The following is a 16,534-nucleotide window of genomic DNA, read 5'->3' as shown; positions in this document are numbered from 1 at the left end:
TCAATTACTTGTTCAGGAGTTACATATCAAAACTGCTCTGAAAAGAAAATCATAGCCAAAAAACTATAACCAACCAAATTAAATTGTGGAAACTAAATGAATTCAATTTTCATACTGAGATTTTCTTTGAATAGATCTAGTCTATAATTAAAACACGTATATGCCAAAAGAGCATTCAGAAGAGAGACATCACTATAACCATTTCATTACCGAATAATAATTATAATACGTATCTATAAATATTGACACAAGCTTATTCAGCATGACAGTATTACATGAAGTTCCAACATGAGAGAATCCACTCTTCTATCCACCTTGTTCTTTTCCTTGTTGCACAAGCTACCCTGCTGAGCTAGCCTGTGTCTTATAATCTTATTGTAAGTATACCTCAAATAACTTCAATCCACTATTATTATGTGATATTAAAAGCATCACTTATTTTTATTTTTTGGGTGAATCACCACTTTTTTTTTCACCAAAAATTAAAACCTCTTCTGAAATTTCAAGGATAATGAGCACTTCTACACCATGCTCATCTTCCATTTTAAGTATCTTTCTACAACGTCTAGTCCACTAAGTTCCTTTACCATAGGCATGTTTGCTGGAACCCCCAACTGAAATATTGAATCTGATTCATCCAAGTTGCTCCATGAAAGAAGCTGTTTCCTTGCTTCTTTGATTGCTGCTCTTGTGGCACAGTGAACCGAAGCTGCCAGAAGTAGGGGTGGCTCGCCAGAAGCTGCAACACAAATTTCATTTAATTTTTCAATTAATATTTATAAACTAGTAAATCCCATTGTGAGAGAAGGTTTTAACTGTTGTAAACACATCTATTATCTGTTATGCATGTACAGAATATACATCCTTGATTTGTTAGTTGATCAATGGTTACATGAAGCCATAATTTAATGCATAGCCATAATTTTAAGAACTTGATCCATACCCTTTGAGGAAAGCACACGATGCTGGTGATGCCCACTGTTGAGGATTTGAACATTAAACTGTTGAGGGATAGTGTCTATTGTAGGGATTTTATAGTTCCATGTGCCGTCTGCCAATGACATACCATTAAGATCTGTTCCGTATTCTTCAAGCATGAAGAACCCCAAACCCTGGACAAAAGCTCCTTCAATCTGCAGGGTAGTATCATACTATTGTTAGCTGGTTCAGGAAAAAGCCCAAACAAGTCCATCCTTGGCTTACACATTTACCGAACAGTGTTTTGTTCAAAGGAGGGTACAAAAATTAACCCTCTTCTAGATTGGTTTGCTAGGGGAGAGAAGAAAAAATAAATTTCTTTCCTTTCCCAAAGAAGGTTGTGACTAGTAAAAAAGGTATTAGTTGGACCTTGGATTTCTAAAACATCAATAATTTTAAAACAAAAATAGAAGACTAAAATATCAATAGTTATGGAATAGACAGAGTAAAAAAATTGTTTTAGGCCTCCAACTTCTATGTTAAGATAGTCCTTGATTATGGCTGAGCCTGTAAAGCAAATATTCAGTTAGCATACCTGTCCTAAATCCACAGCAGGATTGAGACTTTGTCCACAATCATAGATGATATCTGTTTGAAGAAATTTGGTTCTTCCAGTCAGAAGATCTATTTCCACCTGAGATATAATTTCCATTATTTAGAACTTAAGTATACAATGATTTGGCTCAGTTACTGTATGACAATTTAAGTATCTAACATTCAATAGAAATAGCTTTCAATGAACTTATACATTAAGGTTTAAGATGTGCATAAGAAAACACACCTCACTTACTGCAGCACCATAATTAAGGTACATTGTCGAGTTATTGCTGGGTACGTATAATGAAGACGCTGATAAGTTCACAGATTGCATGTATGCCTGTAGATTGATAAATAGTCAGCAACATAAAATAAAATATATATATTTGCAGGCTAGAAAAAGAAGAAAAAAAAATTCTCTGCCCTAAAGTTCATTGCCACACTTAGTCCCTGAATATTTTCCTGAATAAAAGGGGTTAATTATTCTCCCATAAATTGTGAATATGCTAAGTGCCACCTTCTACATACTACAAGACCTTAACAGGAAAAGGCTGAGACAGTATAAATGCTAAGATGTATCACATGCAAATACTACAATACATTCATCAATATGAAATGAAAAATACAAGTTTCTAGAACTTGTCGCTGACAGCAGTAAAATTTAAACATAAAGAGAGAAAACAGAAAAAGTACCACTTTCATCAGGTTACAATCATGATTAGGATGTTCTTGGAAACTTGCTGAAGAGAAAAATCTACCGATATTTGAAAAAAAGCTCTATTAGTTAGTAGTAATGTAGCTACCTGAAGAATAAGTGTCTCCCACTTGATAGAGCCCATTTCTTCCTGCAGCTTTTCCTTGAGAGGCTTCAACCTCTCAACCAAGGTATCACAGCTAAGCCTAACTGCTTCACAGCATGTCTCTGATGTGGTGCTCCCAGCAGTAAACCCCCCTTGAATCAAGCTCACCGTGTCAGCTTGTACAACCCTTACTTTGTCTAAGAGACTTTCAGTTTCATCACATTGAATTGTACCGAGGGCAAATGCAGCCATCTGTTTCACCTTTGTCCATAGACCCTGACCCAGTTCAATTCCTCCAACTTCAACAACAACAGACCCATCCGACAAAATACTCACTTTTCCAGGAGTTGGTCTAAGAGACAGTTGATACACAACTGGTACTCGAGAAATTCCCCTTTTTCTCCAAATATTAATTCTGTTAAACTCTTTCACCATTTCGGTTCTTTGTTCATAATTTGCAGAAACAGCTATCTTACTCCATATTGAAGGCAATGTATACTCAAAAGGTTCGCCATAACAATGATCATAGAATGATTGAAGACTTTTGTGCGTGTGAAGATTAATGCTTCTGACAGAATCTACATCTATTGAAAGTGTAGCTGCAACATTTTCTATAATATGTTCAGCGATAAATGATCCCTGCACTTCCCCAGGGCCCCTCATTGCAGATCTACTGGGAAGATTTGTTTGGCATACCTTTATATCAAAAGATAGTGCACCCCAGTCATACTTTTTTAGTGCTGTAACTATGTTATGTGGCATTACTACACTTATATCCATATATATACCAGCATCGACTAATATCTCAAGTTCTAATGCAGTTATTTTCCCATCATTCTTAAACCCAGCACTGTATGTAATCTTCATGGGATGTCTTCCTCCAGCCAATATCATATCAGTCTTTCGATTCAGATACATCCTGACAGGGCGACATAATTTATGTGCTGCGAGTGCACAAGCTGCAGCAGTCTGCATGATATGGTTGTCAGTACTTGGATATATTTGTATGTGTACATAGTTTTCATGCATAATTTCTACTTATAAATACTCCCTCCGTCCCTTTTTACTTGTCTTATTAAGGTCATTGATACATACCAACCAAATCAATAAATTTTATTATTTTTTACAAAATTATTAGTCTTTTTCCTTGAAGACCTTTAACTATTTATTATTTCATATCACTTATTTATAAGTGCAATTAATACTTATGGTATTATTGACAGAATAATAATTAATGCTGCATTGAAGATTAAAAATGACAAGTAAATAGTAACAAAATATTACTACAAAAGCGACAAGTAAAAAGGTACGGAGGAGTAATTTCTACTATCTCAAATATGAGGTAGAAAAAGTGGGAGGCTAAAACACTAAATGTATTGGAACAATTAGGAAATGAAAATGACAAAAGTTAAAAACATTTTATACCAATTCAAATCTTAGCATGGTACTGAAAAGAAGCAATTGATAACCACTCCTAAATGAGAAACTTCACTCATGAACATGAAAGACTAACAAAGTGTACTTCAACAAGCACGCAACTCTTTGAAAACCTCCACATGAATTATTAGTTTGTTTTATTTATGTTTTCCTTATAGTTTGAGTTCAAATTCAAATGTTATCTTAGATTTCTTTTCTTCATTATCTTTTATTATTAGTGACTTCTCCAAACCACAGAAAATCCAAGAGTCATGTTTATACAATGCAACACTTATTAGTCAATGGTACTTAAAAATTGAAAAACATTTAACAATTTACAAAAAAATTAATGCACAGCGTAATACTTACAGATATTGCTTTTATGGCCTTTCCTCCAAAACCTCCCCCGACCCTTCTTGTAATTACTCGTACATTATTTTCAGGAATACCAAGGCATCTTGCTATAGTAGAATGAGTAAATTCAGGGCACTGATTTGAAGCGTAAACTGTAATGCAATTGTCTTCGTCCGGCACAGCAAGTGCAGTTTGTGTCTCCATATAGAAATAGTATTGAGACCCCAGTTTCAACTGGAATTCAACATTGAATGAATAAGTTTGACCGTATATATCCATTTCAATATAACTTATACAAAAGCAAACTTATACGTCTCATCAGAAACCAAGATTGATGACCACAAAGTTGTGAAATTAGAGCAAGAGGGGAAAGAAAGGAGAACGATAAATATATTCCATGTACCTCGGCAGAAAGAATTTTGTGATCAGCTTCAGCCATTCCTTTTGATATATCACCAACATTTTTTGGAAAGAGAAAAGGAGGAACTTCAAAAAAGCTTGATCTTTTAACTGCATCTTCAACAGATAGAATAGGTGATTCAAGGTTTTCAATATCATAACTAACAATGGTTGAGTTTGCTGCCATATCTGCAAGTTTCTGACTATCTGCAACCTAAAAATCCATTGGTGAGTAATAAGGTAATGTGTCACGCACCAATCTCCAAAGAAACGAGAAAATCTCATAAATTGTTGGATCAGCAAAATGAGTGGTTTAAGAACTCACCACAACAGCCAGACGATCGCCAACACATCTGGCTATCTCTTCTACAAATAAAGGTTCTGTGCCAAATATTGTCTTAGATCCAATGTTTTCTCCTCCAATGGGAATGTCTTTACTTGAAATGACATCTCTTACTCCATCCAGCTGCAATTTAGGGCTGAGTTTTATATTCTTCACCCTTGCCAAAGGTTTTGAACTATATATATAAGCTCCATGTAGGCAATTTGGTGGTGAAGGAATGTCATCCACAAACACAGCCTCGCCTGTATGCAATTCATCATGAATATTTGATACTTGACACGAATTAAAACAATTATTCATGAAAAATCATATATGAAAAGCACCAAATCAGAATAAAGTAGGCACCACGGCTCATCCTCTAGCAAATGGAATTTTAGACAAATAAAAATACCAAATTGCATCATGTAAATATTTAACTTCATTACTTCGAAAAATTGATAGAAATGCAAAGAGATAAAGAAAATAAATTCTATAAATCAGTCAGTAAATTAATTCAAATTTAGATGACATACAACAAACCTGAAGCTTGTAGGGAAGCTCCTGACTTAGTGATTGTTTTTCCAATGGGGTGATATTCATTTCCTGCTTCAAGGATTTGCTTCCCAGAAGACAATAAAGTTGGAGTGTTGTCATGATGAACCTGCTTCTGATTCTCTTTTAGTTCAAAATCCTTCACAAAAGGAAAACTAGAATATCCATTTGAGAAGTTGGTCGCTCCCGCAGAAATTTCAATTAGAGGGTTAAAGAACTGAAAAACAAAACTAGCTGCCAAACTTGAACGGTATGCAGTTTTTGAGTTTTCATCTTTAGGGACAATAGAGGATGTAAGCAAGTTGACGGCTTCATACAGAATGCTAAAACTTAACATCTTTCCTGTTAAAAATTCCTCAACATTTTTTGCTCTGATTGTGTGCTCATTCCCATTAGCACCAAAAGACAGCCTACAAGTGTCTATCATGGAACCACCAGAATCTTCGCTAGGAGACACCTCAACAAGGAAAGCGGCATTTAAGTATGGAAGGGCATTTCCAAGCGGTCTAGGAGAAGCTCGGTAAGTTTCAAAGTAGAATCTATTTCTTTGTTTTGAAGATGTACTTCTAATGATTTCCAAATTTAGAATTTTAATGCTTAAAAGTACACTTTCCAAACTTAATGGCGGTCTTTCCAAAAATTCCTCCAACGTTAACCATTCAAACTGTGTGCCACTCATTATATGAACCATCGAATCCACAGCAAGAAGTATAGTAGCAATATCTGAAGGAAAATTGTTCTTTTGTGCCATAATTAAATTTCCACCTAGACTGGCCGTGTTTCTAATAAACCCCGAAGCAACTTTTTCAAAATGGTCAGCAATCTTTTCAAGTATCATTACAAAGTCTGAGATAAAGTCACTCTTGCTTTGCTGCTTTAGTACTTCAATAGCGTTAGATATGGTCACTGCCGCTCCAATTTCAATCCCTGATTGATCCTTTCTGATCTTTGAGAGCTCAGAAATGCCCTTTAGATCAATATACTTATCATATCCTTCTTTATCTTTGTAATATCCCATACCGGTATTATTAGCAACAACTTTTATCCTGGTTCCGTTGGCATGGTTTAATTCCAATAAGTTCTGAAGCTCCTCTAAACTAGTAGGTTTGTGCCAACTGTTTTTCTTAGAAGCCAACAACAAATCATGTTTAATATCCTTCAGAAACATAGGAAATTTGATGTTATTGTGATGATTGTCATATTGAGGCAACCTACTAAGCTTCAAGTCCTTGCTCTCTCCCTTTCTCCAGAAAGAGTTCAACCCTAAATCCTCCATATCAACATCAGCTGCGAAACTTTTGCAGGCATCAGCAATTGGCCGGTAGCCAGTGCAGCGGCAAAGGTTCCCTGCAATAGCTTTTTCAGCCTCAAAACCAGTAACTTTGGAGAATCCAGAAGGTGGCTCTGGACGATTATTCTTTTCAGCATTGACAAGAGCTCCAAAGAGGGAAACACACATTCCAGGAGTACAAAAGCCACATTGAGAAGCATGGAATCCAGCAAATCTTTCATGAATCGGATGAAATCCTTGTTTGCTATTTCCAATGCCTTCACTTGTTGTTATTGAACATCCATGTATGCTACAAAGTAGTGTGAGACAAGAGCTTGCGGTGAAATCTTCAATTCTGTCAAGCAATGGATCATATTTGGATATTATAACTACGCAAGCACCACAACCACCTGCAACCAACAAGGCCAAAGCATGAAATCCCAAGTTTAAAAAAATTGAGCACTATTTATTGCTTTTTTAAAAGTAAACACCTTCTTCACCGTCACTTTCATGACAAAACCATCAGCAAAACAAAAATAGTAGTAGTAATAATAATAATAATACTAAGCGGGGGACACTATTTTCTTTTTCTCAAATCATAACAGAATCCCACGCTGGCAATTGGTTTGTGCAAAATGTCATTATTCATTTCATATGCAGCATAAACTTTATGCCGATGTCCATGTATATTTACAATGAAAGAAAAGAAGACCTTCTTCTAGCATCACTTACCTGTTCTGTTTTTTTCTTTTTTGGGTTACAATATGTTCTAATGTTCAACAACCACCTTCCAATTCAATTGAATATGTAAAAATTAATATCAATACCCCGTTTATCATCACTTCCTTCACGGGCAGCTTGCTCTGTTGCAAAATCATTCTTGCCACGTATGTACAATATTTGATACCAAAACTATTGGCCGTACCGAGTTGCAAAACAATCAGCAACAGAATTTGCTTATAGGTTTGAGTGACTTGTTATTAATTGAAAGTCAGAAATTGGAGCCAATACAGGCTTGTCTGTCCTTAGCCCCTTAACCTATGATAAGAGTAATCAAATTTTCAAAAAGTTATGCAATACTTCTATTAACTTTGCTCTGAATCTGTTGTCTTTTCAATGAACAATCAAACCCATGTATCACAAATAATGAAATCCTTCAATTCTTAACACTAATTTCACCAAACTAACATTCAGAATCATAAAGCGTGATATTAACCATATTTAAACATAAAGAAAGTAATACTTCATTAAAACCGGTATCACAGTCTTTTAAGCTTAAAAAAAATACAAATCCAAACGCAGAGACAAAATTAATAATTAAGTCAGTAAATCAAGCTTACTCAAAATAAATTAAAAATCAAAATCCAAACAAACAAAAGAATCTCTCCTCACAAAAATTAATCAATTAAGTAAAATAAATAAATATATGTATGATAATGATTATGATATACCTTCGCCACAACCGAGCTTAACACTCTTGAATCGAGTTTGAGTACGCAAGAACTCAAGCAAAGTGGTGGACGAGTCGACGCTGGATAGCTCAAACTTTTCGCCATTGATAACGAAAACCAAACTTGTTTGATTCTCACTCATCTTCACTTCCATTCTTCAATAACTGATTTTCTGAAAAATACAAGTTACAATGTATCTGCATACTATTTATATTCGCTTATAGCGTAGTAATCGCTTCACTATAGAATAAGAAGAAAAAAGTGATTTTAATTAAAGTCTTGAATGTTCAAAGCTTGGAATAATTAAGTGAATTTGAGAGTTGGAAAAGTAGAACATTTGATGATGTGCCTTCTTGCCGCCTTAATCGATTGTTTACAAGTGACGTGCTTTGTACTTTCTAGACCAAAAATAACTTAAGAGATAATTTAAGATGAGATTAAAGTTACTCTACTGTTTATAAAATAGTTTTATAATTTTATAAAATTATTTAATAAAAATTTATTGGATTTAATTGAAATATTCTGATAGTGTAAAGCGATTTTACATTAGACGTTGGATATTAAAATAAGTTTGACTTTTATTTTAAAAATCTATAAAGTAATTCAATCAGATGATGGTGATTAATTGTGTAAATTTTTTTACATTAGCAATGTATAATAATTAATCTCAAATTTATTAATTTGTCATAATTTTAATTTAAAATTAAAATATGATGTGACAGAATATATTTCGTTTATTGGTTGAGAATGCAAAATTATTTTAGATATTCGACTATATTTTTTTTCCATTTAACATATTTATTTAAAAAATATTATTGAAAACTATATATAAATTGAAAAATATATTTACTTACCAATGTAGATTGAATCTATGAAGTTGGTAGACTCTTAACGCAACCACACAAAATTTGTATTCCTGTTGATTAATAAAGCTAGTCGTAAAGATGGTAAATATGTCCAAATATTGAAAAGAGCCAAGCGAAAATTAAATTTTATTGAATGTATTTGAATCATTTTGTAAAAAATATTTTGTGATTGGATTTTGTATTTATTAGATTTTGGATTGATTTTTTAAAATCACCTCAAATAGATTTAAAACACATGTATATGTTTTTATATTTACTTATTTATAGTTAGTAGGATATATTTTATGAATTTATTATTTAATATACTTTTTTTTATAAATATTATCTATGTGTTTGGTTTTATTTATTTATTTTTATTATTTTATTTATTTCAACCACTATTAATCTTTCTAATATTAACTTTTAATATTATATCAAACATATGTTTATTAGTATTTTTATAATGTTAATAAAAATATAATTTATAATTTAGATATTTAAAAATCAATTTAAATTAATTTATGTTGAATTTAATTGAATAAAATTAGATTTTCGTATTATTCAAAATTAAACTAAATCGTGAATAAATCTTATTTTGAATTGGATTATTTTTTTATTTTAAAATTGGTCTAAGCCGTATTACAAATACTCCTATAAGGACCTATAATATGGAGGAGAATTTTTTATGAAATAAAAAACATTATTCATTTAATTTTGAATATAAATTATTTGTATGAGAATTTTAAAAAGAATGAAAAGAAAGACTTTTTTATTTTTTAAATTAAAGTAGAAAATATTTCTTAAAATAAATTAAAAGTGATTGAAATATATATATATATATATATATATTCTACAGACATTTTATATTTTATTTTATTTATAAAATTAATTTTATTATTTTAAATTTAAATATTTTTGGTTGCTTCTCATTGCAGTGAAAAATTGATAAAATATTTATATTTAAACGTTTATTTTTTTATCGTTAAAATTTCACATAAGAGTATAGTACGAAAATTTATCATATTTGACACTTTGTTAAATTTAATGAAAAAATGAAGAGGGGAAAGAAAAATCATTTGAATTTAAAATAAGAGGATTTATTTTATGAATTAGATAAAATAGAAAGAATAAAATTATAATTAAACAATCAAGTAAAAGACAGGGCAAAAACATATAAATAGTATTAATTCAATATTTAATTAAATATAATAATTAATAATTTAATCCCACAAGAAAATTAATATTTCATTTGAAAATTGAAAAAAAAAACAATTAGTTTAAGAAAAGTTGTATTAATAGATTCAGGATTTTTTAGAGATAAAAATCTTGAATTTTTTCTATTTTTACATTTAAAATAATTTATTTTATTTTAAATTATAATAAATTGTAAAATATTAAAATAAATTTTAATTAAACGAATAAAAGAATGAGAAGACAAAGTAAAAACTCAAAACTCAAAAAAGTATATCGAATAACATTTTAAAAAAATGTCCTAAGCTTGTAAAAAACGTTTACAAATTTCTTCTAAAAACTAAAAATAGTTTCTTCATCTTACCAAAATAGAGTCCTAGTCTGATTTCATGGAGTGGTCCAATATGTAGGATGTTGTGTTGAGGGGAAACTATTTAACGTGCTGGTGCCCTTTTTTGGGGGGAAAAGTACCCTTATATTTTAATACTACAAACTTCTGCCAACTTGATCCACGATTGCTACACCATGTCGATATCCCGTCGGATGTTTTCCGCTGCTGAGATGACTTCCGCGACTAACTCACTAAACTGGTCATGCTAACTCTGTGCAGACCATCTTAAGCAACTCTAGCCAAATACACAATTGCATCCACTTGTAGATTAATAATTAACATTTTAAAAATGCAAACCAAAATTACAACTCCATTATCCACTCCCTGAACAGCCCCTGCAATATCTAAAAGAGGACATGACTGGATATGATGTAGATGTCAGAAATTATGACTATGGTATTGCTTCTATTTACAATTACACCAGCACTCATCACAATTAATTACAAATATCCTTTATTTGATTTTTAGAATGTAAAATATATATAATTCAGAAGAATCAAATTACATCAAATCATTCTATATTAACACACTCTCAAATTGATGTGATTGGTCAAGAAACATCAATTTGTTGACAAGAAATCGATGATGTGGATGAGGAACCGTCTTCGTAAAAATATTTGCAATTTGAAATTGAATACTAACACGAGTAAGTGATATCAGTAGATCATCATAGACATCATTGATTGAATGACAGTCGATTTTAATGTGTTTGGTGCGTTCGTGAAAAACAGGATCTGCAACAATTTGGATGACACTAGTATTGTCCGTATAAAGTGATGTAGGCTCTATCTGAAAAAATCCAAGCTCACCAAAAATACCTCAATGTCAAATTATTTCTGAACAAGTAGAAGACATGGCACGATACTCAGATTTAGTGGAAGATTTGTAAACTCTTGCTTGCTTCTTACTTTTCCATGAGATTAATGAAGATCTAAGAAACATACATCAACCGGTGACAAATCGTCGAGTGTCAAGACACCTCACCCAATCGGTATCATTATAAGCACTCAATCGAGAGATCATTATGGAAGGAAAGAATAAACCACGATGTGAAGTTCCTTTCAAGTAGCGAATTATCCGATGAACTACTGTCAGGTGAAGATGGGTAGGAGAGTTGATGAATTGACTTACTTGTTGAACGGAAAAAGATATGTCATGGTGACTAATAGTTAAGTAATTAAGGTTACCCACAAGTTGCAGATACAATAAGGGGTCATACAAAAGCTCACAATCATTACGATGATATTTACCATTAACCTCAAGAGGAGTATCCACCGAATTAGCTGTTTGACAACCAACCATAGAAATCAAATATGTAACATAATTGTGTTGGTGGAGGAAGATGCCCTTAGACGTAGAATGAACCTCAAAACCAAGAAAATAATGCAAGTTTCCAAGATCTTTCATATGAAATGAGGCTTTTAACTGTTGTTTAAATCGTTCAATAGAAGCATGATCTGATCCAATGATAACAATATCATCAACATACAAAAGGAGCATAACGATACCTTCAACTGTGCAATTCATAAATAAAGAGGAATCATATTGACTATGGGTAAAGGAGAACTCAAGTAGGGTTAGCGAAAATTTTCATACCATGCTCTGGGCGCCTGTTTCAATCCGTATAGGGAATGCTTAAGCTTGTACACACCCTTAGATGAAGATAATATATCTTGAGGGGGAGTCATATAAATATCTTAAATCAGGTCACAATGAAGAAAAACATTTTTCACATCCATTTGATAAAAAGACCATCCATTAGAAGCAACTAAAGAAAGTAAAGTACGAATTATTGTCATTTTGGCAACCGGTGCAAATGTCTCATCATAACCAATTTCATATTCCTGTTTGTTTCCCAAGGCAACAAATCGAGCCTTGAAACGATTGAGGGACCCATAAGAATTGAGTTTCACATAATACACCCATTTACAGCCAATGAATTTTATATTAGTAGGACAAGAGATAATATCTCATGTGAAATTCTCTTGAAGAGCCTGAAGCTCCTCATTCATTGTCTTTATCCAACACGCATCTTTAAAAATATGTAAGTAACAAGTATGAATAGATATGCTAGAAAGTGAGGCAGACACAGAAGTATGTGATGAATCATACCTGTCTGATGAATATTTATCATATGCTCGAGATATTCAACCAGAACGGCGTGGTTCAACAAGTACCAAATTAAGTGGTGGATCAAGTACCAGATCAAGTGGCGGATAAGTGTCGGGAAGGGGGGTGGTAACTCGTTGTTTATGTTTTCTAACATATACATGACCTGGTTTATAACGTGTTATAGATTAAGGCATAATATAAAACTTAGGAAAGGTAACAATATCATTCATGGTAGAAGAAACACAAGGAAACATAAACTGATTATCAAAAATGTCATAGAAATGCAAAAACATTTATTAGAGACATAATAACATACAAGGCCCTTATGATAGTGATTATACCCCATAAATGCACATTGAGCAGAATGTGCTCCAACTTATGTCTTTCAAATGGAGGTAAGTGAATAAAACACACACCAAAAAATATGTAAAGTACTATAATCAGGGTGAATTTTGAAAAGATGAAAGAAAGGATAATAAGAATCAATAACTGTAGACGAAAGACAATTGATCAAGAAGATAGTTGTGGGCAACGCTTCTACCCAAAATCAGGATGACACAAAAGCTCGAAGAAGTAAGGTGTGTGTTACATCAAGCAAATGATGATTCTTACATTCTGCCATCCCATTTTGTTGAGGGTTATTGGGACAAGATATTTAAGACAAAATGCCTTTTTGTTGAAGATACTTCTGACACTCACGAGACATGTATTCACCATCAGAGTCATAACGAATTTTTTTAACACTAGCTTGAAATTGAGTTTCAACATATGTAAGAAATTTCTTAAACATAGAAAACACTTCAGATTTAGACCGAAGAAAATATATCCAAGTAAAACACTTATAATCATCAATAATATGACCAAATATTTATAATGATCATGAGAAACTAAACGAGATAATCCCCACACATCATTATGAATCATCTCAAAACAAGTGGAAGCACGCTGGACACCAATTGAAAAAGGAAGTGTTTTACTTTTACCCAATTTACAAACTGAACATGAAACAGAGGCATTACAAGCACCATTTTTATTTCCCAATAAACCAGTTTTGAATAAATGAGACAAAATGACCAATTTTTCTATGCCAATCCTTATAAGAGTTCAAACATTATTACAAGAAAGAGATAAATGACTAGAAATAAATTGAAGTGGAAATAATCTTCCCACTTTCGGCCCCTTCGCGATGACTTTCCCTGACAACTACTCCTGCACAAGACAACCAACACTATAAAAGTTAACATCATAACTTTTATCTACCAATTAACAATCTGATAATAAATTAGAAGCAAGTCCGGGTGATACAAGCACATCCCAAAAATCAGAATTTATGTCACCAACATCAGTGATCAATAAAGTATTACCATCAACTATTTGAATTTTTTTATTACCATGATAAGATTGTAAATTGTGCAAATATTCTACGGAACCCTTCATGTGATTGGATGCACCCGAATCCAGAAACCATGAGCAAGAAACATTAGAAGACTTACCCTGAATTCCCAAGGCCAAAAGAGCGGAAAGTATCATTTGCTGAATCAATTATGGACGTATAGCACCATTGTTTGATGTGCCACTAATGGAAGGACCAACTGCAGAATTTGTAGTTGCATGGAATGCCTGTATCGAATGTTGTGTTGGCCGTGAAGGACACATGAGACACTCAGAGATAGTATGACCTTGTTGTTTGCAGTAATTATAAAACTTCTTATTGTATCTACAAGCAATATGTCCAAATTGTTTGCAAGAGAAACATTGAACTTGTATTATATTATGATATTTACCTCTACTTTGAGCAGTATATGTAACCAACTGTAACACCCACATATAATATATGTCTAGAATACATATTATACATAGTGTAAAACTGGTACTGAAATACATAAGCGCCTAGCAGCACAGTGTACATATACATATATACATGCCCAAAAGAAACATATCATGACACAAAATATACACAAAAGTGCCCAAAATAAAACAACTAGATCTAGATCACTAAACAATGATCCCAAAATATATGCACAGCGGAGTAACCATCAACCATCAGGTAGGTAAGACATCACTCTATCTTGCCCTTACCCTTCTCCTGCTCAGAACCACCTGAAAAAATAATAAACAACATGGGGTGAGATAATAATCTCAGTGGGTTCCCTATCTTATGGGTCCACTCGGCTCTACAGGGTGTTCTAATTAATATTCAACTCATACTTAACTCAAGTCAACAAGGGAACGAATACTTGAGCGATGGGGAAACTAACTTGCAATGTATGGCAACATGCACCTGAGTTCTCACAACTCAACCACGATCATTATTCAGATCACGACACATCAATTCCCGAACGGACTTACGTCTAAGCCAGGCTCGGTTCATGCATGCTCGTATCATTCGACTTTCACGGTGGATATCAGGTTCCCCTATGGGACTTGAACCCACTTTTAAGAACCGTCACCCGTATGGTACTCGAACCCACTTTGAGTCTCTTTCACTATAAACAGAATAACCTCATCCGGTGACTGAGCGAAACCTGGTTGAGTCGACATCTCTTGCAACTTCCCATCTATCATTTGTCCTTGTCGGATCTCTTCCCTTAGGTTAGAAGTAACATTCAAATTTCCCATTATCACACCATCCTGCGTCCAGCTAAACTGGAGATTAAGATCCCGGAACCTTTCCAACAATGCGTATTCTAGCATCATCAGCTCAGCTTTATGTATCTCTTTCCGACTTAAGGCATCTGCAACCTTATTCGCATTCCCCGGGTGATACTTAAGCTCAAAATCAAAGTCCTTTAAATACTCCATCCATATCCTCTGTCTCATGTTTAACTCTTTATGGTCAAATAAGTATTTCAAACTCTTCTGATCACTAAACATCTCAAAATTCACTCCATACAAGTAGTGTCGCCACACCTTCAATGCAAAAATAACAGCGGCTAGTTCAAGATCATGAGTCGAATAATTCTCTTCATGAGGCTTCAACTGACGAGAGGCATAGGCTACAACCTGACCACTCTGCATTAACACCCCTCCTAATCCTCTCTTAGAGGCATCACAAAATACTTCATAAGGCTTACTAGGATCAGGGATGACTAAAATAGGAGCAGTCGTTAGCTTCTCCTTCAAACTCATAAAACTCTTATCACACTTCGAATCCCATTTGAAAGAAATTTCCTTTCGGGTAAGTCTAGTCATTGGTAATGCTATTTACGAAAACCCCTTTATAAACCTCCGATAGTAACCTGTCAAACCTAAGAAACTCCTGACTTCGGAAGCATTCTTCGGTCTTTCCCAGTTAACAACTGCTTCAACTTTAGATGGATCCACTAATACTACTCCTTGTGATATTACATGACCAAGGAATTTCACTTCGTTCATCCAAAATTCACACTTACTTAACTTGGCAAAAAGTTGCTTCTCTTGCAGTACTAATAGAACAATCCTTAGGTGTTCTTCGTGCTCTTGGGGAGTACGAGAGTAAATAAGAATGTCATCAATAAAATCACCACGAATTGGTCCAAGTAAGGTTGAAATATCCGATTCATATAGTCCATGAAAATAGTTGGGGCATTTGTTACACCAAACAGCATTACAAGGAACTCATAATGGCCATATCGGGTTCTAAATGCGGTCTTAGGCACATCCAAACTCTTAACTCTTATTTGATGATAGCCCGATCGTAAATCAATATTCAAGAACACGCATGCTCCTTTCAACTGATCTAACAAATCGTCTATCCTTGGCAGAGGATACTTGTTCTTAATGGTGACTTTATTCAACTGGCGGTAATCAATACACAACCGCATACTACCATCCTTCTTCTTTACTAATAACACTGGAGCTCCCCATGGTGAGACACTAGGTCGGATAAAATGCTTGGTTAACAATTCTTCCACTTGATTCTTCAACTCTCTCAAAT

At 33.5% G+C, this 16,534-nt stretch overlaps 1 protein-coding gene across 3 annotated transcripts; it reads right to left on the bottom strand.

Moving 5' to 3' along the window:
• Positions 1-189: 189 nt before the first annotated feature.
• LOC127117961 (abscisic-aldehyde oxidase) lies at positions 190-8,467 on the bottom strand. 3 transcript variants are annotated; one of them, XM_051048086.1, is made up of 10 exons: positions 8,080-8,467; positions 5,347-7,038; positions 4,810-5,069; positions 4,489-4,698; positions 4,101-4,319; positions 2,319-3,284; positions 1,760-1,855; positions 1,514-1,612; positions 944-1,133; positions 190-739 (listed from the first exon to the last, which is right to left on the bottom strand). In XM_051048086.1, the coding sequence occupies exons 1-10, from the start codon at positions 8,231-8,233 to the stop codon at positions 522-524; spliced, it is 4,104 nt and encodes a 1,367-aa protein (XP_050904043.1). In that variant the 5' UTR covers positions 8,234-8,467; the 3' UTR covers positions 190-521. The 3 variants fall into 3 exon arrangements, with proteins under 3 accessions (XP_050904043.1, XP_050904044.1, XP_050904045.1); XM_051048087.1 differs by lacking the exon at positions 8,080-8,467 and adding an exon at positions 7,361-7,664; XM_051048088.1 differs by lacking the exon at positions 8,080-8,467 and adding an exon at positions 7,456-7,664.
• Between the last annotated feature and the right edge of the window lie 8,067 nt (positions 8,468-16,534).

This window comes from Lathyrus oleraceus, chromosome 2, assembly GCF_024323335.1.
Source record: "Lathyrus oleraceus cultivar Zhongwan6 chromosome 2, CAAS_Psat_ZW6_1.0, whole genome shotgun sequence".
Taxonomy (NCBI): Eukaryota; Viridiplantae; Streptophyta; class Magnoliopsida; order Fabales; family Fabaceae; genus Lathyrus; species Lathyrus oleraceus.
The sequence above is the reverse complement of the archived record's forward strand: the minus strand, read 5'-3'. Positions and strand labels throughout refer to the sequence as shown.